We start from the raw sequence: 23,395 nt of genomic DNA on the forward strand, positions 1-23,395 counted from the left end.
AATCTGGGGTTGCTTGTAAAGCGAAAAGAAATATATACGATAAAGCAACACATTAAAACTGTCATCTGAGGTTGTCAAACTGGAGGACATACGGTTTGCATAGGGCCAAACGACTTGGCCCGATTTGCTTGAATTAGGACAAACTTCAACCACTTTCCAACACTCGTCCTCAACTCGTCCCACTAGGAATGGCGTTCGGGAAATTGCACAAAAGCAAAACCAACCATAAAACATTGGCAACGGTACATTAGCAATGCACTAAATGATGCATTAGTGATTAATGTAAGCTGAAATGGCAATAAAGCCAGCGTAGAGCTCCTATCGCACAACCGAAATTGAGTTCCAAGCGGAACTCACCACCCCTAGTAACCACAAATCAAACCTCCTGCAACAACAGCATCAATAAAAAAAGAAACCCACAAAATAAAACAGGGTCAATTGATCGGTATGCACACGTATTGCATGAATGCACATTAAAAGAAGTGCAATAAAACAGTAAGTTGCAAGTGAAGTTTGAATGGAGCGCATATCGATTCGGACACAAAGTGGGTAGCAATAAAATGTGACCAGGAATAATTTATTTTCGTTGTGCGAACTCCAGCGGTGCAGAGCTAAAACAGGGCTGTGCGATCATAAACGATGTGTTTTATACCATTACCAAAGGACTGGCCACTCTGCGTTTCCTTAGCGCACTTTACGACATCGTCATTTATGCGAAATCGTTTTATAACTTTTAATCAACGATGTACGAAAATGTAAGGGTCGAGAAAGTTTACGCACGGAGGCCAATAAACAGAACGAATATCGAGAGGCTTTTAATTTGTAATTGATTTGAGGTCAGAGAATGCTAAAAAGTGTCCCCATGGCTTAATAATATGCGGCGTGATTTCGATCATTTGTTGCATCATGCCCTGGGGTTCTAAGTTGCATTGCAACATTTATTGTTTTGTTGCATCATTTTGGTTGTAAATTAGCTGTTGTAGGCTGCTACTAATACTGCATCATCAGCGATCAATCAATTATGTCAAGGTAAGTAGATAAACTCTTTTTCCGCCCTTTTTAATACTAAATGTTGGACTGATAGCATACTTTTAGGCCCAAAACTAACCTATTTAGCTTTATTCGTTCTATATTTATTTACGGAATGTTAGCGAGATGAATTAAAAATATCAAATTGAGGGAAACTTTTGCACATATTTTTTATTGTTAAACGATCGCATTAAAAAGAGGCTCGTTGCAATCAGATCCATCCAAAACGCACCCAGCAATTATTACAAAACAGAGAATTAAGGTAGTTGCGCGCTTCAAAACGGTTACCAATAATTAAATGCATAATTGAACCGTTTCCTGCGAGTGTAAACAGTGTGTTTCATTATCGGATCCCACGATCTTTTACAGGATATTCACGTTCGTTCCGCGGGGAGTTCGCCTTTCGATTGTTGTCCCCGGTATTCGCAAGACTTTCAGGCGAACAAATTATAGGCATGGTGTGTGCAAGGCAGTAGCGCGCACACAGGTAAATGAACTCCTGCCGGCTCAGGTGGACGATATATTGTTCATGTCTCAATTACAAATTAACCGACATAAATTCTGCGCAACCATTGAGGAAAACTTGTCCTTTGTTTTGGTGTACGAACGTGGGGCTTTTTGTCGGTCGCACGGCGGCACCTAGCCCCCGTCGCATCGAATCAACTCGCCCCGTTTCCTTTCGCTCTGGCGCAGACGATTTACAACCGCCCTCAAGGATTACGAGTGACGCGACGTCGGGTGTCGGGAAATTTATGCGCCCCAGACATGTCAGCGGGGTCGCCTTTGAAGACCGAAATCATGGCCCAACCGAACCCGCCCGAATATAAATTAGCTATCGAAAGCTCGCCCAGCTTGTGAGGCACACCGATTGGGTTGGGGTACACCAAAAAAACAAAAAAGCTCTCTCCAACCCGCTCGACGGTTTGTGGTTGGATGAGCTAAATTTGGCAAAACTCCGAACTCGCCCATACTCCCGTAGCCAGCGGTTTGGGTAGATAGTAAACGATTGTTGCTCGGTTGGCTGATAATTAAAACTACCAGCACTTCTGCTGGTTCGTTTGCCACTATTTGCCAGTGCCACGGCAAATGGTACAAAAAAAAAAAAAAACACGACGCACCAATACGATGCAACTTTTATGCTTCACGATTTCCCAATTATGCAGGACTGTTTTATTTTGCCCCTACTCTTGACACTAGGTGTCGCACAAAATGGTGTGATCTGTGATTTGAACGCGTGGCGAGCGATAGGAATTATAGCACCCGGCGATGAGTTCTTTTTTCTCGCCCTCTCGCTTGCCCGTACACTCTGGATCACGAGCTAATTGAATTGATGAGCCAGACGGGTTTTATGTTGACCAAGACAAGCAGATTTCGCAGATGATTAGCTCCGCTCGATGGAGCGAGCAAACGCTGGTTTTTGTACGCGAACCGAAATTGGGCAGCGTTACAGAGAGCGTCCGAAATTGTAACTATTTTTATTATAATTTTATTCGCTTCTTTACGCGATTCCGACAGTCAGCTAAGAAATAAAAACGACCCAGAAATTGGCGAGACACAAGCGGGACAATAAAAATTTACATGTGTCTTTTTGTTTCGGTCATTCAAACAATGTTTTCTTAAGCAGAACGATAGAGGTGAAAACCCCGTTGCAGAAATCATTAATGTTAATGTTCTACCGGCTGTCAACAGTGGCAGCGATAATCCTCACGCGTCTAGACATGTGGTAAATATGACTGCATTAATTTAACGGTTCGAAATCGCTTGCTTGCACACATGTCGATACTATTCCAATGTCAAAAAGTAAAACAAAATTGATTTTATTCACATTTGATGTCCATATATTTGTACCGAACGGAATATCTGTAGAATAACAAGTAGAATTTGAAGCATGAAGAGATGTTGTCAACACAACTTTTGACAGCTCACAGTTGAGTGAAGGTGCTGAAACGCCTGAAGGTATGCAACAAAAGTTTCCACAATGCGTCAACGGGGTATATTTAAGGAATTTCGTTACAATTGAAGTTTGCTGTAAAGAAAATGCCATGTAATTCAATTTTAAATCTAAAAATTATTATTTAATACTTGATCCGCTAGTGACAACATTATCTCAATCATATTGCAAAGTATAGAAAATGGATTTAAAAATTGCATACTTGTAGGTGCTGCACAACTTGGGCACATTAAAATAAAAATTATTATAATTATATGTTACTTTTGTGTTTTATTAAAGTTTGATAAAACATTGGATTGGACATGAGTTTTATTACAAAAGTAAGCTAAAGCTATATAAAAATCTGTCTCAATATTGTGCCCTGTATGCTCTACTTCGACTCCCTTGAGCAACGGAGTTCATATAATTTTGCTCCACTTCTTTGCAGTTGTTGTTCTGTACATGAAAAAAACAAACAAATAATGATTGTAATGTAGCTGCACATTACACTGCACCCTCGGAAGCTTATACAAAAACAGATCAGCCATTTCTCGTCAATCGAGCTGAAAAGCAATGACGGGGAAAACACACACACACACAATAACAACTTGTTCATGTACTTGCCATTCGTTTTATCACTCCGTTAATCGCCTGCACCACAACCATTGCCGGGGGTGTGAACCGGCGTACGGGACGACGGAACGAAGGCCACAGGGACGGTAAGGATGCAATTTTAAATTTAATGTTTTCCCCATGAGCGCGAACCGGTGGACGAAGCAATTCGATAAGCAATAGTGCTGCAAGTTTCCCTTTTATATTGTTTCGATTCCGTCAGCGAACAAACGACAGCCGGTGCCCGGTACTTCGTGGTTCGTGGTGTGGAATATGTGAAGCTGCAGATTGGAAAGAAGAGTTTGACCCCACGCCATGGTTGGTGGCGGACCAGGGAGTGAACCTTCCCGAAGGTTACCACGCGACTGGCCCAAGCCAATGGGTTTCCTTCCTTATCGTCACCGTCCAATAGCATCATTTCGCTACTTTGGTTTCGGTATCATTTTCACCAACACTCCTGTCCTTACAGTTTGACATCCCTGCATCCGTATCGCATCACTACCGCAGGACATCCCATTTGTTATTAAACTTTTATGTACGTTTTAGTGTTATATTTCATCCCGCTTTATACCGTAGAGCTGCCGGTTGTGCGAGCTTCATTTGCAGCATCCAAAGTTCCCCACATTGTGCCGGATTGCACAATGCACAATCCGGCTCTACCAGCGCACCAAGCGAGATGTTCAGCAAAACCTTGGCCGCGTTGAGTTCGGTGCCAACAGCCAATTCCGTATCCGGCTGGCAAAACGGGAGTGGGGTGCACCCGTTCCGTATCGCATCCTTGGCTTAGTGCATCGAATCGATTTCAATGAATCGTTTCTTCGAGGTTTAAGCTTCAGTTTCTTTAAAACTCGTAAAGACTTGCAGGCGACACAACGGCAACAATCGACGGGCAGCGTCTTACAGCAGCTGCCGAAGGTTTCGTTTCGTTTTTTTTTTGTTTTTTGGAGGGCAGGAGGGACAAGGCAACCGATCCTCTCCGTTGCTGTAATATGCATCGGACTAACGGATGAAAGTGTACAAAAGGAAATTAACCTACATTCCGATAGTTCCAATGTAAGCTCTTCCAAGCCGGATGTTGCCGGAAAGGGGGACGGGGGGTTGCGAGTGCATTCGGCTTGCAAAACCCGATCTGTTGGCACCCTTGGAACCTGTGAAGAAGTCACAAGGAACGTTCAACTTCGTATTCCTGTTGTTGCGTAATTAGGTTTAGGGTGCAACAGTTCACGCTCCTCTGCTCCATCCCTCGACATTGTCGACATTGATGTCGTTCAATCGTGTACGGTTGGAATTAGTTTTCCCCGGGGGGTTGGTGGGAGTCAGCGGGCCAGGATAGCAGCACCACGAGTCGGATGTACTCTCTGCTTTGTGCGGGATTCAATCAAGTGCTCGGGGTGAAAGTGATCGACCATAAAAACGGTTTGATTACGGTTGGACCCTTGCGTTCAACCCTGCGCGTTTGCACAAGCAGGTCGAGCAGGTTGTGTTTTTAACGATTGTTGATAGAGCAAATAATAAAAATCGCCATCGTGACAATTCCGAGCGGTTGCATACTACCATTTGCATGTTTGGTCATTAAATGGTACGCTGAATAGGATTAGTTTGTCCGTTGTGGACATAGAGTTTGTAATTTGAGCAAATAGTTTTTATGGGGGTTTTTGTGCAAACAGTGTTCGTCCAAATTGTCCAGTGTTCGAAGACATTACGTGGGCAGGGTAGTCTGAGGCTATCTTGAACTTTAACACTCCTACTACGCACCGAAAGCTGCTCTCTTTAATTTCCTTCCAATAAACCAATCCATCGCCGGAATCGATTTCTTGCGCTATCTTCGGGCCGTCTGGAAACTTGTTGACTTTCGACCAACGTCAACAATCTTGCAGACGATTCGAAACAACAGTTCCAGATAAAACTCCCCCACACACAACGCTTTGCTTCCGCTCGCAGACTAAACATCGGAACCAGTACCACCAAAAAAAAAGGAATGCTTTAATTTCGGACACACTGTAATTTAGGACTGCTGAGGGGGAGGGTGGGAAGCACGGCCAGCGACTAAAGTAATACCGTATGGTTCATTTATTTTTGTGTATTATGGTGTGGCCAAGACAAGACGAACGATGTTCTTTTTTTTATCTCTACTGGACGCGCTCCATGATGTTCCATGAAATCGGCCAATAAAGTGAGCAAAGAAAAACATCACTCCCGATCACAAAACGACTTTCAAACTACGCTTATCCGGGGCTTACCATGCCATCCCGGCCATCCAAGCTTGCACTTTTGGCCAGCACCCTAAAAGAACGGGTTATTAGCAATAAAACTGAAATCAATATCACGCACACAACAGACGGGTGCCATAATTTTAAAGGCAGCCAGTAGTAAATCGCTGCCATTCCCGATCGTACCCCGTGGATGGGCAGGATCGAAGACGCTCAGCGTGACTCGTGGTCGATAGAATTGGTTGTTGGGTGGGCGAGGGGTGTACACATTTTTATTCGTAATGGCTTATTTTTTTTACTCGGGACCGCCAAGTTTATTGGCACATTGATTTATTTATGCATTCATTTATGGCTTTTTACTTGGGAATGGGATTTTTTTTTTGGTTGACTTTCATTTATGTCTTAACTTACCTTTTTTTTACACACCGTATCGGATGCGATTTGTTGGCAAGGATGTGTAAAATTGCTCAAAAATGGACCGAAGTCTTAAAGAGGAAAGCGATTTCGTTTCATTTTCTCGTTTTGTCTTTGCGAAATAGCGAGACGATAAATTTATTTCGAAGCCATTAGCAAGCCGGTTCGACTCTAAACAGTAGCCAGCGTGATTTGGATGAGGATGAGAATTAAATTGTATTTCAGTTCGCACCTCATCACCCCAGCCGAAAGTTATTTTATGGCAAAAATTGGTTCGTTGATTGTGCGTAATAATGGTGGCCGTATAAGTCATCGACAGCAATGTGGACCATATGGTTATGGGTGCTAGCAACCACCGACCGATACCGATCCGCTTCCACCTTGACACGAACCAGTCGACCCATATCCAACCCCACTTCCAAGGATCGCTTTCCGTCTGGACAAGTTTATAATACCCGTCAATTACAGTGCACTGCGCGTGTTTACGTACCCACCCGGTGCAAGATAAATTGTGGATCCTTTCGCGGTGCAACAGCAAAAACAGCAAACCCGATGCAGACAACATAAAAAAAAAATGGCCAGTATTTATTTTTATTAGCCACTATCCCGATACGACGAATCGGTCCATTTGCCGCTCGTCGTTAAATAAATCAATCAGCCCAAACTGGAATATGATTAAAAATAAACGCGATCGCCCCGGCGAAAGACCTGCGCAAGGGGCAATGGTCCATGGATCATACGCGCCCATATGGATGGGGAAGCGTCTTATGTTTCGCTAAAATCGAATCGTAAATCGCACCGATACCTCCTAATTACCCCATCAGTCTGTTCCAACCCGGGATAAAGAACGAGCCTGGCTGGACGGTTGAGAGTGGCCCGTGCTTTTTTTCCTGTTTTCTGCACTTGTACACCGCCTCCTTGGATGGAGAAAATTATAAAAAATCAACCCAAAGTGGCATGGTGCCGCAATAAAAAACGAATTCACGCACATCACAATCCCCTTCCTGTCCGTTGCCATCCTCCACTTGCGATTGAGAACGCATCCACACACACACACACACACACACACACACACACACACACACACACACACACACACACACATCGTCGCAAAGTGCCATTAATGCATGGCAAATGAATGAATCGCGACCATAATTCGCTCCGAAAACGGATATTTCCATTAATAATAATTGCACATAATTTATAGAATCACTCAACCCCACACCGGCGCACCGGAAGGGGACGCGAAGCTGGAAAAAAGAAGAGCTTTTAAATAATGAATAAAATATAAACGTTTCCCTTCACGACGGAAAACACCAACGACGGAAAAATGGTAGGAGGGTGTGCCGGGTGTGCAAAATTAAAACCAGAAGGCAAATGAAAGCAGAAGAAACACAAAATCACATCAGGCCGGGTTAAATGGATTGGCCAAAACCAAAAGGTGTGCGCATCGGCCAAGTGCAGGAGACACCCACGAATTATGGTTGGAAGGTGCAATGATGCACAGACACCGCTGCTTCTAGTATCTCTCATTTCACTCTCTCCCATTTCTTCCATGGACTCCCGGGAGCTGGTAAAGTGATGCACAACAAAAAACAAAATCAGATGCAATTAATAATCAAGTATTTCCCTTTTTTTTGTTACTTGCCTTTTGTCACCATTTTTATGCCCTCCCATTAGCCTTCATTTGTCGGCTTCGTATTGTATTTCATGAGCATCCTCCCGGGGGCTTCTGGAGGCTACACTGGCAAGCTTACAGCCAGGGTTACCCTACTTCATTGAGAGCCATTCGTTGCCTTCGGGATGCAGTTCGACTTGTCCGTTGCCAAACACACGGCACGGAAAGGTGGAAAAATAAAGAGGAAACACGAAGTGGCATTTAATATTTATTGTCCACTCCGGGTTGCAATTATTATGCACATTAAAACATATTTATAATATTGAGTGTGCCCCGATGCAGCAAATCGTCACACGGCCGTCTGTCGGCCTGTCCGACTGTCGTCTGCATCGTTTCGTGTCAAAAAGGTGTCACCCGACTATCTGCTGCCTGTTTTTCTGGACAGCAAGCAGCAAAAAAGAAGCAAAAAATATCGTTAAAGATGCACATCCGTCTGCGAATGCACGTCGCTTTCTGCCGCGTCCATCGTTTTTGCAAATCGGGTACAATTCCGTGACGGAACGGGGGGTTCGATGTGCCGTCCAAAATACGCATTCGGGTAATGACATGCTCAAGCCCATAATGATGATCATTGAACCGACTCGATGACATCAGGACGATGGGATCTTGCCCGTGCAGCAACCGGCCTCCCGGCAATTACAGTAAATCTACGGGCGGTGGTAAAAAATTACCATTTAAAAAATAGTCTCTTTTGACTTGCTTCTTTTTCGGTGACACCGAGCACCTACGAAAATCTGTCACACGACAGTAATCGTAAATAACTGTTGGCGCGCACACGTACGCTTGGTTGGCCCGTGGTGCGAAAATGAGTTACGAATGCAGTGCCCAGTGAGGTCGGCCAGCTGGAGTGCATCAGTTTTAAGATGGTTTTGCCCTTCTTTAAATGAACCGAGGGGATTTGGGCAAAGTGCGTTTCTCTCTCTCGATGACGATCGTCTGTGCAAAATGTCATAATAAATAAATGCCTGCCGGGCAATCGTAAATATGTTTAAATTTGCATAAATGCTTTCATGGAGGTTAAATCAGAACGTATTAAATATTCTAAACAAGAGACAGTTTTAGCAAATTTAATTTCTAGTTCAACATTTTTTTCATGAGAAATTAAATTATGTGTCAATCGAAGCAGGATGACTAAGCACCTTGAGGACTAAAGTGGGCTAAATATGAAAGGCCAAATTCTGGAAATTGGAGTGCTTTTTGAATTGGAATTGAAATTGTGCTACTGAAGAATTTGGGTTATGATGTACACGACCACGCTTTTCACATAAGAAGGCAGTTTAGTAGATGCAGAACCATCATGACGTTGAAGAGTTTCCCAAGAATAACCCAACTCAGACGTCAGAATTAGTTGAATAGTTGAGTAATTAGTCTTTCGGCTTTCAATGATAATAAGAAATGTTTATTCCCACACTGCTCATAATTAACATGCATTCGGAAGAGGCATTACTCAGAAAAAGCATGAGAAAAATTGACTTCATTGGTATAATATTTGAAGACCATTCATATCTTCGTGGTACCAAGACATACGAAACCAAGGGGTGACTAAAAACTAAAGCCACATGGCCATAAATTAGTATTACTCCAGGATATAGCAATTTGAGGTTTTTGTGATTGATGATTCACATAAAAAACTCAATTTCCTCTAAGCTTTTCTTGAAGGAAAAGCGATCATTTAAAAATTCTTCAGGCCTGAAAGTTAAAAACTACAAGTATTGTGATTTATTAGCACTCATCCACGCATGAAGTACTAGGTTGGGTCCGCACTCTTGGGTGTTTTAAATATGTTAAAGATCTCTGTTAACCAGTTGCGTATGAAATACAACCCTTTTAAGCGCATGCATATTGATTTCCCGTAAATGATATATGTCCATAAAGCTAAATAAAACCACAACAGATAAGCTCAACCGAACCGAACACATAATTTACGTCAGCCTACTTGGGAGTAATTTGTCCGCAAGAGTCAGAGTGCAATTTATCTTCCTTCAAGAACGACACACAACAAAGTAATGGAGGAACATATAGTGAGGCAGATTTCACATCCATCCAGCGCAGATAAGTAAAAAAGCAACACGTTCCGGCTCACGTACCCCGAACGGGATGAAAAATCTTCGACACAAATCATATCACGTTCGGCAGTCAATTAAATGTCAAACCAGCAATTAAGTGCCACTAGTATCTATCTTTTTTTTTTGCCAAATTGCAACCATAAACCGACACACGTATACACGGGAGGCCAATCTCTTAAGTGACCGTTTAACATCCGCGGCGAGATGCAAACAAAGTCCGAAGAAGAAATAAAAACCAGTTCCGTTCGAAAATATCACTCATTACCAAAAAAACGAAAAAAACCAAACTGCAACTCATTGCAGTGGCCGTGTCTTCGCCACCCGTCAAAGGAGTTAGTGTTTCCTTCCCGAAATGTGACACCACTTCGGGCGGCTTAATGGACATAATCCTGCCACGCTGTCCAGAAATTCCGGACGGTAAATCGTGACGGTGGCCGCACAGGACTCTTCCAACCGCCTCAATCAGTGAGGGTCAAACCCCGGGGCCAGTCAGAGAAGGTGAGAAGGTGTTGCCCGAATGTCCTCGATGTCGTGCGCGTGCGTGACGTTGCACGATCCGAACCGTGAGCTGTCGTTCTCGATCGAGGCGTGAGTAAGAGATTTCACGATTCGTGATCGATCGTGGAAGGTGTCCGGCGCATAGAAACGCACTTAATGCATTTGCCTTCGATTAGTTCCACGTCAGAGGGTGCATCGGTGTCAGTTGATTGGATTTTCTTTTTTGTGCTTGCGGAATAGAGTCGAAACGAAGCGAAACCACACAACAGCGAACGCAAAAACGTGCAGGCAGATCGGAATGTTGGAACACCCAGTGTCACGGCGAGGTAAAGCCAGACGCATGAACAAATGCGCCCAGCAATGCGCACAATCAAGCTTATCGCGACTCCGATGCAACATATTAATCGAAATTATAAATTGATTTATTTACAACTTTATTGTATCTAATTAATAGAAGAAGAAAAAACTCGATCGTCGTGGCAAGAGAAAGCTAAAAAAAGGACCGATTGAAATCAAGCAGAAAAAAGTGATCATACGGAATTAAAAGTCAGAGCAAAAGCAACACGCTCAATTACGTCTACGGCTTCGGGCTAACGGAGCCGTAGCCCGGTGCGATCCCTTTGCAAAGGGCCACCAGTAGACGAGTGAGCGTAGAATCGTGTGTAATGAAATTGTGCCCATTTCTGGCTGGCAACGACTCCAACATTCATGGGCGCTTGAGGGGGGGTTTTCTCTACTTCTTCCCATGCCTATCAATTGCCCAGCCAAATGGACCATCTGCGGACGTAATCACGCGAAATGTGTATCGAACGGTCCGATCGAATTCGAACCGACAGCTTGGCATCCATTACAGTTTCGAGCGACATGAAATAAAACCCCCCGTGGCCAATGGGCGCGTTGGCAGTAAAAGTGGGGTAAATAAAAGCAAATCTAAGCAAAACCAACCCAATCAGTTGAATGCGTCACCGGGTTTTTGTTGCCCTTGTGTTTATACATCATCTCCTCCCATTTCAACTCATCATCGAGGTGCTTACTGGTCGATTTATTTTGCGAAATCAAACATTGCCCATTTCTAGAATTCAATTCCAGTCTATCTGTTTTTCTCCGGGTTTTTTTTTGTGTGGTGTATTTGCTTCACCTCCATCTGCTAACGCTGCTGACTTTTCCACTTTTTTCCTCTTTTTGGGGTGGAACCGGTCGCTACATGAAGCACAACAACAACAGAAAAAAATGATACCATATCAATCGCTCGAAAGCAAAGCTATTCGAATTCATTTGCTTTTCAAATAAATTGTCACCACATTCCAATTCCACAAATCACCTCCAACCCCTTACACACGCACGCACAGCTGTAACGACCTGGCGGGTGAGACCATTCCGCATCGAATGCGCCACTTTATGGAGGCCTCAGGAATGTTCCGCAGAATGTGTGTAATGAATTTTCCACGAACGGGTAGAGTGGGGTGGAGTTGTTTTTTTTTTTTTTTGCTAGGCCCCCATCGGTACGCGACCTCCTTAAGTGGGGCTCCACAACAGCCACAACAGCCACGAGAGAGCCACCGTAGCGTGGTGTTACTGCATACGCTATGATTAGCGAAACGGAAGCCCTTATTTGTTGTGTGGTGCGGCGTTTGATGAATTGTTTGTTCTATGAGCCGAAGAAAGAAAAAACACGATCGTGAGATAAATAAAGCTATCGACGAATCATCAATTCGAACGTGGAGGAAAGGGGGGCTACCTTCAGACCAGCCGCCAATCCGAATCCGGGTCTATTGCGGTGGATGTTTGATTTATTGAGCCCCGCGTAGCGAGACGCTTAACGCGATTGGGCGCCAGAAAGGTGTACCTTTCGAAGGAAGCAGTCAAGCGTGCTGTATGCCTGGTGTCTATCAATCATTTCTGCAAACATATCAACACTACACCTTCCCCCGGTTCGAAGATGCCTTCGCTAGCGCAAGGATACTCCAGGTCCCGTAAAGTCGAATAGTCGCCTTGTTGACACTGTTGCGGATGAGCCTCACAATTACTTCCAACAAAATTGGAAAGCTGCTATACGGGTGGAGCTGAATCCCCAATCCGAAAAAGCATCGTTGGTGCAGAATTTGTTTGTCAAGTGTCAGCAGCAATGTTTGAATGTTGTCAAACCATAATAAGCAACGCGTTTTGGGCGATAGAACTGTGCCCCGTCTGCCTGAACGACGACCGGGACACGATCCAGGGGTGGTTTATTTATACAGCGCTGCATAAATTGGAACGTGTTGGATTTCTATTCCGCCAGATTATTGTATGTAAATCACAGCACATGCTTACCCGCCCTGCCTCTAATATGGCTTTTGGCTGTGTCGCATAATGTGGCTAAATATTCAAAACATTTTTGGCCGTTAATTTTGATTCCACCAAAAGGCGCGTGGGCGGTTATGATTGTTTACAGCGATGAAAAACGAGAAGGCCAAAATTGGGAACAGCGGGAGCAGGATTTATGGCGTGGCAAAAAAGGGCTGCCTGCGGGTGCAAAGCCCCATAATGGGAGCTAATTGCTCACGGAGAAGCAGCTTCTACTGCAGCCCGTGCTGGACCCGCAAACAGTGGCCACCGTGTAATTAACATCTCATATCAATCTATTCCAACCTCATTACTGTATCACCCAGTAAAATTCCGACCCACCGAATTTCTTCCTTCTCGGTGACATACATTTTTGATTTGCTGTTGTACGAGGTTGGCGCGCTATTTATACAAACCCCCCTAGAATACGCATGGTGCGTTCTGGCGTAAATGAGCGATACCGGGACGCTGTTTGGCAATCCGGTCATCAGTCCGTCAAATTAGACATTCTTGTCACAGCGGTACCCAACCATGCCAGGGGACCTATTATTCCGTCCCGCAAATTGTCTCCCGGGACATTGCATCGTTCGGTGGCAGAACACACACGTGAGCAGTATGTGATCCTGCGAGCAGTGTGCTAATCATGTTTATTTATTCTCAAACGTACACACACGCCACGCCGGGCTCTTACGCTGAAGACGGTCGGTTTTGCGTCATTTTTGTGTCGAAACATTCCTTTTTTTTGCCAGCAAACAAACAAACAAAACAAACATGTGTGTGAGTGACACTCTAGGGCTTAGTTGGGTTGGGCAAACGGGGAAGGGAGCAAACGTTTTCGTTGGAGAAGGGAGATAAGCGCACGACTTAGTGGAACGGAAACTTTACACCATATGGTACATCTTACAGTGGGTTAGAGACACTGTTGCCGAAATGGTAAAACCAGTCACGTTTTGTCACTTAAAAGAGTCATCGCCAGCAGATGGGGTATCGCGTTTGTCGAAGAAGTATGCATAAATGGTTGCAAATGAATGTCAATGGTAGCAGGCCTTGGTATTTCTACAGATTGATTGCCGGTTTCTTGAACAAAAGGGACAATAATTTGACGCGAATGTATCATGTCGGTATGAATTTTAATCTTCAAATACACGATCGTATGCTGAGCCGCGTCAGCCACAATCAACATTATCCCAACACGCTCACGCTCATGCTCAATCAGCTGCTCAACAAAACGGCGAAGCGCATCAGCAGTGCGTGTAAAACGGGCGCGCAACAACCGTTTTTGGTGGCAGACAAATCTCATGCCGGGTTCAATGTGACTAAGCAAAAGTCAAACTCGTCGTTCAATTCGGTGGGAAACGACTCTCCACTCTCGCACACAGCCGTTCACCCGGTGGCGTCGGTACAACGATGCAGGCGCCGTTGTAAACCGTTAAATTGTGTCTCGTTTGGCATTTTTTAAAAATAGACACCCCCAGTTCGGGAAACAGACGGGACCCCCCCCCCCTCCGGCATCCGGACCCGCAACATCCACCCCCTCACTTCGTGGGTGGGTGGGTGGGATGGAAAATTATGAAAAATGAGTTCGTTGCATTGTTGTTTCGTTTCAGCCGCGCCACACAAAAGTGGCGACGAATAGTTGCGTTTTCTCGCGGCTTTTGGACCACCACATGGACATGGCTACAGAAGAAGATGAAAGAAGGACCGAACCCGTCCAAAACCAAACGGGGACGGTGGCCAGGATGTTGTTTGGTGGGATCGTGGGCGGAAGGCACAACAAGAATCAGCATTCGGCGCGTTTTTCGCTCGCAGCCGGTGTGAATCAATGGCGGATGGCGTGTGCGGCATTCGTTTGGGGGTTGGTGCAAGAAACGTGTAATGTTACACACGCCCTGCGCTAGTGCCAGGTGACATGGCTCCATCGGGGCGTCGTTAGTCGGTGTGTCGGTGGGTGACGATCGTTGATGGTGTGATTTTTCAACTGTACACCCAGGCCAGGTGAAAAAGACACCCAGTGTGTGGAGTCTATTACGACTAAATATAATTTGGATCTGGGGGACAAAAAAGGGCAGATAAAGAATGTGTCGCGAAGGTTGCGCTTGTTTTTTCGGGGTTGGGATTTACCCACCGAGCAACCGAACAATACCATTACGAAAGAAGACGGATTGATTTGACCGACTTCCGAAGAGGATGGAGAGACATCTTTGTCGAGTGTTTTTTTGGTGAGAAGTGCATGTCAACTTCCCATTGCCGGACAGATAACCTCGCCAGTAGCACGTATCTTTTAATCTCCCGAGCGAATAGTGCAGCCGCAAGACATCCACCGACCACCGGTCGGTCGGTCGGTGAACGAAACTAGCTGTACGCACGCGATTGATAATGGTTTGATAGCCGACTACTCACAGTTTGACGAGCTCCGTCGGCAGATCGACCGGTACGGTGTCGAGCCCGATGGCACGGCAGACGAGCGTCACCTCCTCTTTGGTACCGGTGCACTGGCACCCCCGGGAGACCCACGCCTTGCAGATCTCCTTCAGCGTTTTGCCGTAGATGCCGTACTGCTGCAGTGCCTTCTCGTACATCGCCTTGGCCTCCTTCTCCGGGTCCATCGACGGTATCAGCAGGCTCTCCTTTAGCATGATCTTCGTCTGGCCGGTCGTCTGCACCGTCGGCGTGAGCCCGTACGCCCGGTGGCGACAGGTTTGAAATAGTAGCAGCACCAACAGCACCAGCACCACGTGCCCCTTCACCACGGTTTGATGGTTAATAATTCGTATAGCCATACCGACGACCGACGGTCACACACCGAGTGTCGGAGATCACTGAGACACACACACAGAGAGACGCGAGCAAGCGCGCACACACAACGATTGGGGAAAGGGAGGGAAGGAGCTAGTAGCGTCACGGTGCCCACATAAGTACACTGCGCCCTTTTTGCGAAGCGCCACCGCAATGTGCTGTGTGCTGTGGGGACGTATTTTCGGTGTGCTTTCACTTTCACGCGGCTGTTTCACACGCACCTCGCCCATACACATCTGGAAGTTGAAGACCAACGCGCTGGACTTCAAGTTCCGGCATCATTCCACGACGCCACCTCCACGCGCCAGCCAGTCACGCGCGCTGATGATGATGATGATGGATCTGCTGCTGGACGCTGGGCCGCGGGTGCCGATGATGGCCGTCGAATTAGCAGCTTTGTCGTCAAAATAATCTGCAATTAAGAGAATGGGAGCAGCGTGAGAAGGGTGAGACAATGCGGTGCGGTGCGCATATTTGTTTGATGTTTTTTTTTTGTGTGTGTGCGATGCTGCTCACATGAATTATGTCGCGCCCATCAGCGGCGCGGGCAAATTGCAGCAAAGCGATTCATAATTACGCTTAATTCACGTACGTTGCCGGGGATGGGACAGTTCGATTTGGGAGCAACAGCAACGATGTATCGAAGGGTGATCGGTGTAAGAAGAATCAGATGCGAAGCATAAATACTGCCGTACTACCATCGTGAAATTGACTCCACGCACGCTAGCCACGTTTGGGCGCAAGAACTTCAGGAAAACGGTGGAGACAAGCTACCGGCCGGGGAGGATGGTGCCCAAACGGCACCGCGTCCATTTCTGGCGGACGGACAATCTCTTCACCGACGCGCTTCTGTGGTGGGGGAGGGGAGGGTTTGATGTTGTACGGCAGCCACACAGCATGTACGCTACGCGCGAGCTTGTTGCACCCTCGAAGGTGGCGCGCTGAGATGCAGCGAGAGAGACCTTTATTGCGTAAGGCGCCCCAGCGTCCGTGTGCGCGAAGGGTGCGAATCGTGCGCCAGAAAGGGACGGCAACCCTACGCGGACCAGTTCCAGTTCAAGGTGAACTGCGCTTGATTCATGTTTTTATTAATCGATCATTATTATTGACCTTTCTTTTGTTTACATTTTTGGTCAACCCGCACGGCGGTTGTGTGTCGGCGCCAGGTATTCGAGGGTTCGCAGATTCCCAAATGCTGTTTGGTTGCCGAGCACTAAATTGCACCCCCAAAGCAAGTGAGTCTTATCAAATGTTGAGTATTATTGGACAAAATGTTGAGTTCTTTTCGATGCTGAATCGAAGAATTTTGAGTAATTTTGACCATGGAAGCTTCACGACACCGCCCAGACATCTACCCCTATCGATCAACATCAGACAGATTGGGTACCTTCACTTCTTCGTCCGGATACTAAGTTGATTAGTAGTCAAACGATCGTGGCAGCTCATCGGTTTTCGGGTGACCCTAACCCTAGGCACTCTTAACGTACCACCAAACAGCCCCAACCAGGGCCACATTTTTGTCAATCGCGTGCAGCTCACGCAGCGCACAGACAACCGAGCGAATTCGCAAAGACCATATGGCTGGCTGGTTGCTCGTGAAGGTTACTCCAAAACGTTGATACACCAGCGAGCTCGCACGGTACATTCACACTCGCGAGCCATTGGCTCGCTGCCGGTTCCAACGGTTTTGGGAAGCGATCGGCTAGGTAAGATGCATTTGTTTTGCCTTCTTCGCACCAATTTACATGCTGCTGGAGGTCGCCACACACGCGTGCGGTAATGCTCCCTAATTAAAAGGTATTCTTCAGCAGCTTTTGCAACAAACTGGGCAACGCCGGGAGATGACGCCGGGAGCATTGCTTTAATTACTGTTGTTTACATTTATGATGAGGGCCGGTGTGGTCACTTTCACAGCTTCCGTACAAACTTGAACTTTTCCCCCGGGCAGCATGGTAGAGGAAGGTGCGACTCAGCGTCAGTAACAAACCGTTGCTAATTAGCCCTGATTGAGTGGAACAGTCGGTGCGGGGAGAAGGAAACAGATGACGAAAAGGAAATGGAGAAACAAATGTGTTTCCTGTTGCGGTTGGTTATGAAAGGGTTTTTTTATGTAATCAAATGTAATTGTTGGTTGCAATAGGTTTAATACATGATTTATACCTTTGAAAGGGTGTTGTTATAAGTGATTGTTGAACTAGAAGAATATTCACACGCAAAAAGTGAACATCTGTTGGCAGAAAGAGTTCGTCTAACATGAATGAAATTGATAAAGACACTCAATTACCGGGATTATCTGCAATTGGTTCGCGCTTGACTTATCGCTTGAATTAGTCGGTAGCGCCATCTGTTGGGAAAAAAACCCTTAGATCACACTTCGATACATTAGCAAACATAAACAACGGCGTCATCGCCATTGACACTTCGGCAGTAACGTCATGAAAGTGGCTACCCGTTCGTACCAATGTCACGTCACGCCGCCCGGTGTCGCGCACACGGCTTAAATTACTTTTTAAACGAACCATTAACCCTCACGCCTGAACCCTGTCGGTGTCACCATTAGCGAAATTGACACTTTTTTCCCACTCTCGGTGGCTGTTTCCAACAGGGAGTGAGAAAAGTGGAAAGTACGGTCGTGCTGTTTCGGGCGCTAGTCACACCGGGTCAAAATATGCATCTCGTTCGACGCACGGTTAAACGTGTCCCGGAAGCGAACGACCATTAAACGCTAATTCGAACTGACTGGTTGACCGAATTTTACACCCGGGGATTCCACCCTATACCGATTCCCGATCCCCTAATGCGATCTTTTCCAATCAATTCTCACCCGTTCGGGATGATGGGTCGAGTTTTCTCTACAGTTTTGTTTTTCACCTTCACGCTCCCGTTTTTACACATTCGTGCTCACTCAAACCATTTCAACTAGCTAGCGATCTTTGGCTGACGGCAAGTGACATACCAATTAATCTTCCTGCCACTAAAATGTCAGCGACCGCGCTGAGCGTTGCACAATTTCTACACCCCGTCACCGTAATTAACTTTTGTCATTCATCAAAACTTTGCACAGGTAAAGCGTTGCATCCGAGCCAGGTAAGCTTTGCGGTGATTTGGAGGTGGCAAATTGGCCGATGGTGACAATTGCCGAAGGTCAGTGCGGCTGCGGTTAGGTGTGGACTAATTTTGTAATGGAACGGTCGTTTTGCTTCGTCTGCAGAAAGCGACAACCGGAAGGATGGTTAATGAGAGCGAACACTAACGATGCTGGAGAGTAGCATGGTGTGTTTTGTTGGAGCTGTTAAATATCAATCCAGAAGATTGCCAGCTACAAATAGGGGTAGGAAACATTAGTAATCATTTACATAATTTAGGAAAATGAAAGGAAGCCTTTCATTAAATAGCTGTGAATCCGGTCGATCGTGACGGTGCGTGGATCAAATCTCATCTCGTATAAACTGAACATTCGGCCAATGACCCGACAATGTAATCCTGAGAAGACCTACAATATTTGAACGGAATTTGGACAAAAATTGATTTTATTTTAAATTAATATGTTTAAACATCGCAATAAAAGAGTCTCACAGAAATTTTCTTGTGTAAGTTGCAAAAAATATGCTAATTTTGCTACAACTACAGCGTAAAGATTATTTATTCGCTTATAATTCTTTCCTAAAGTTGCTGAAGAAACTGAATCCCAACCATCGCGTGATGTCCTTTCACGTGGCACAACAATATGCAAACTAGCAAACAAGCGCTGGCAACGTAACAAACAAAACTAAAAGCGAAGAATTCTACCGAAAAATCCCAACAGCCCCACTGGCGACACTATTCCTATATTCCGGATATCAGCCTTTGCCTTGGGGATGCACACACTGCTACACCTTCTGACGTCAGCATGGATCCAAGTAGGTTTGGAACGTTTTGCTTTGGGAGGTGAAACAGTCGCCGTTGCGTAGTAGTAGCACCAGCAACATCAACATTAGTCGTCGTGTTTGCTGGTGTGGGTAATATTGCGCAGCACCCCTTAACCCAAACATCCTCGGCGTGCGACATGCATAACGCACCATCTTCCTCGCAACGGCTGCACGGTTCATTAACATTTGCGCATAAATATTTTTCCACCCGGCTCACCCACTATCATCGGTACGGTATCAAAAAGTGACCTGATTTCGTGAGGCACCTCGCCTAACGCGCACTGCGCCCCGCACGAAAAAAAACCCCTGGCGTTCCCGCTAGACTCCAGGTCGGAATGGCATTTTTGTGTATGTGTGTGTGTGTGTATTTAGATGACTTTTGACCGCACGCGAGATTGAAATTTTTCCCTCCACGATGCTTTTCCACACACTTTCCCTTCGGTAAGTGTTGATGATAGGAAAGAAAAAATCAAACAAGAAAAACAAACACCCCTTAGCTCGCGAGGCGGCCAATACTTGTGAGATTGTTGTTTCTGTTGTTGAAAAATCGGCTACCGCAACCACCGCAGTGCTGCGCGACATGCAGTTTTTTTTTCTCCATTTTTTCCCCTCCCGGTGTGCGACGCATGTTTATTAATAAAATTTCCAACGCATTTTCCATCGCAAAACGATGAATCTAAGATGAATGGTGGCACGCATAAGACAGATCATAGTTTCACCGTAGCACGGCACGGCGCAGTTTAGGGTGTGTGTTTTTCCCAGCGCAATCCGCGACCCATTCGTCATTCCGGAAATGGCCAGTTAGAGGAAATGGGTTTCGCAACATTATTTTACGCATGATTCGCTTCTTTTTTCCTGGTGTCTTTGATCCATTTCTTGAACCTGCTTGTATATGCAAGAAGTTTTTCTTTAAGAGATTTCCCATGTGGTTTTTGGATTAGATAAACGAATCAAGTCGAAATTCGCTTACAAAAATTCAAAACTTGTAGCAAAAAGCAAGTCTTCAACAACAACAACAAAAAAAACACACACTGCACATACTTCCGATCGTGCAACCGGAAGGGTTCCGATCAGATTAAGCCTTTTGCTGCTGAAATTTACATTTCACAAAGCGGCCCCACAACCAGGAACACACAGCCTAGCCACGGTACGTTCCGTTCGATTAGCCGTGGGGCTTTGGGGAAAGCTATATCGGCCATACCGGACCGAATTAACATAACTTAGTCCCAAAGCCCCGGGGTCGCCCCGAACCCACAAACGGCCGGGTGTATCATGCGATGTTTCCTGTACGAAAAGTTTCCATATTTTTTTGTTCGTTTCGTTTGTTCGGCTCGATCGCTCACTTCCGTTCGGTCACGTAATTTTCGGTGAGTTTTTGCCACCCATACTCTGGGAACTACCGTTGCCGCGTTTACGCCGGCACATTTCGAGGTGGTGAAGAAACCGAAAGAAAAACCTCATTCTTTGCGCCTTGGTTCTGATAATGGAGCGTTAAATATTTTATCGCCGGTGACATTTACGATTCATGGACCGGGGGGAGTTCGTGATTCAAAATGTTAAGATCACTTCCTAGGGGCCAGATATGGAGACAACCAGCGCGGTAATAAAGCGTTTAAATGTCATGATTTATTATTTAATTTAGAGAGTATAGATAATTTATACGATAAACATTAGTAAACTATGTTTAAAAAAAAACAATAATAAAAAAAAGATTGTAATTTTTAAATTGTCACGTAGAAAGCCTTGAATATTTTTTTCAATTCAACTTCTCTAAAATTGGGAACTAATATTTTACTCTACAAATATCACAGAACGTCATGTTACAAAAGCTCCCCCTTCAATAATAATATGCCAAATTCTGTTTCATCATTAGTATAAGCAATTAGCTTACCCTTATGCATCGACCAGCCAACCCGAACCAACCCCAACCAACCAGTCCGATTGGCACATAATGCGATTGCATCCGTTTCGTTAGCGTTATTCCACTGCCCAACCAGCTTCCACTCGGCAGAAATGATCGAATTTGAAAGCCTAGTACCATTGTACCGGTTGGTAAATACCTTCACCAGCCATGCCTGCGGTTTTCACAGTAATCCGCAAAAACCTCGCCACAACATCCAGAAACGATACTAATTATCCAACATGCTCGTACACACTAATAGCGTACCACAAAGCGGGACCGGCTCTTCATAGAAGCCGGGCCGCATCGTTCGCAATCACTTAACCTCTTCTCGCCGTACATGTATAATCTACCGAAAATCCACACGAAAAGCTGCCTATGCCAACGGTGTGTGTGTGTTTGGTTTTTGTATGCAAAGTGAAGCTGAAAGTACTACATTTTCAATATACTTTGGATCAATGTTCGCTTTTTTTTTTGTTTGCAGATCTCCACACACCTGAGCACTACTTAAAGTTACAGTAGCGTTGTTACATGGGGTTGCTCTTTTGCTTTTGTTACTCCCCCTTCAACGAAGAAAGAAAGTAAAGTAATAGAAGGTGCTGTAATGGTTTTTTTTTCTCCCTCTGTTTCATCACATCACGAACATGAGCCTGCTTTGCCATACCGACTCCCGCAGCCGGTTCGGGATTGCGCCCGCTCTTTTAACAAGCGCAAAATTTTGCATAATTTTAACCCATTTCCATCACAGCGGGAGGAAAAACTCGTGCAGCCAGAATATCCACCCCGATGGTAACATGACATCATGCAGCGAGATATTGCATTCCCGCAACACGCGCGTTCGGGCACGTGATTAGGCTTGAACGTACAAGCTAACGGCAAATTGTAAATGTCAATGGGCAATGGGGAGAGAATGTCCGTCGTGTTTGTGCGGTGCGTGCATGTTTTGACTTTTTGGACCCCGTAAACTGTAATGCTGTAAAGGTCCCCCCGATCGGTGCACGATGATATCTATGTTAAGTGAGGCAAGGTTTGGGCAGCCATTTGATGTGGGTTTAAGTGAACGATTAAAAGCGACAGTGGTGACATTTGAAGTGATCCCGATGTTCGATGTGGCAATATTTGTTCTACTGAGTGGTTCATTTGTATTTAGAATGTAGCAGTTCTATTGACTGGAAATGGATAATTGGAACAATTTGTTGTGTTTTTTTGGTTGAGGTTATGTATTTATTAGAACAATATTTTTAAGAGCATCTTAGACGGAAATATTATCCAGTATTTTATTCTTATTTATAGGACTAGTTGGAATGATGATCAACACCATCCGTCAGATCTGCCTACTAAGATTTGAAGACCTCGGGAATCATCATTCACAGTTCAATATCAAATACTAGACAAGAGAGGCTTTGATCAGAGATACATTTTTGATCTTTGACAAGAGATACATTTTTAGTCTAAGTAGGCACAATATTGAGTTGCAATTTACTTTATATAAACATGGACTCTCTCTTTAAAACGTAGAAGAAACGCTAACAAACTCACAAATGCAAAGAGGATTAGGCATCTGAAGAAAGAACTATGGAGATCTGATTTCGGCAAGATAATATGTTGTGTTTTTTCTAGATCGTGGTACAGATGAGCTACATAATATATGGACACATTACATATAATATCAAATTTTAAATCTGAATCAAACTGTTAGTATCGTTTTACTTGTTGAGAGGTACTAAAAACCAATCAAATTTCTACAAAATGTACAGCCTTCTTTACAGGTGCAATCCAACAAACATTGTATTACCTGTCGTATTAATATTAACGTCAAAAACCCAATCACGATCAATTTATGTAAAATTGCATTTTAAGATTGGAATTCTAAGCCTAATCCTGTCGTAATTGCCATCCTAACTTGCTTAAAGAAATGGAAAGGCCGGAATAAAAGATAAAAAAACGATCTTAACGACAAAACCGTGACAGTTTACACCACAACTTACACGACTTGTTCAATTATCTGCTGGTGCAAAGCGAAAAAAAACCA

The 23,395-nt window shown here is 45.0% G+C and overlaps 1 protein-coding gene across 1 annotated transcript in view; it reads right to left on the reverse strand.

Annotated features, from left to right (window-relative positions):
- LOC128302501 (follicle-stimulating hormone receptor) overlaps positions 1-15,539 on the reverse strand; it is a 61,788-nt gene extending 46,249 nt beyond the window's left edge. Inside the window, exon 1 of the mRNA XM_053039338.1 lies at positions 15,160-15,539. Coding sequence (XP_052895298.1) covers positions 15,160-15,539 — 380 coding nt within the window. The remainder of the gene's footprint in view (positions 1-15,159) is intronic.
- Positions 15,540-23,395: the final 7,856 nt, after the last annotated feature.

The sequence above is a fragment of the Anopheles moucheti genome, chromosome 3, assembly GCF_943734755.1.
Source record: "Anopheles moucheti chromosome 3, idAnoMoucSN_F20_07, whole genome shotgun sequence".
Taxonomy (NCBI): Eukaryota; Metazoa; Arthropoda; class Insecta; order Diptera; family Culicidae; genus Anopheles; species Anopheles moucheti.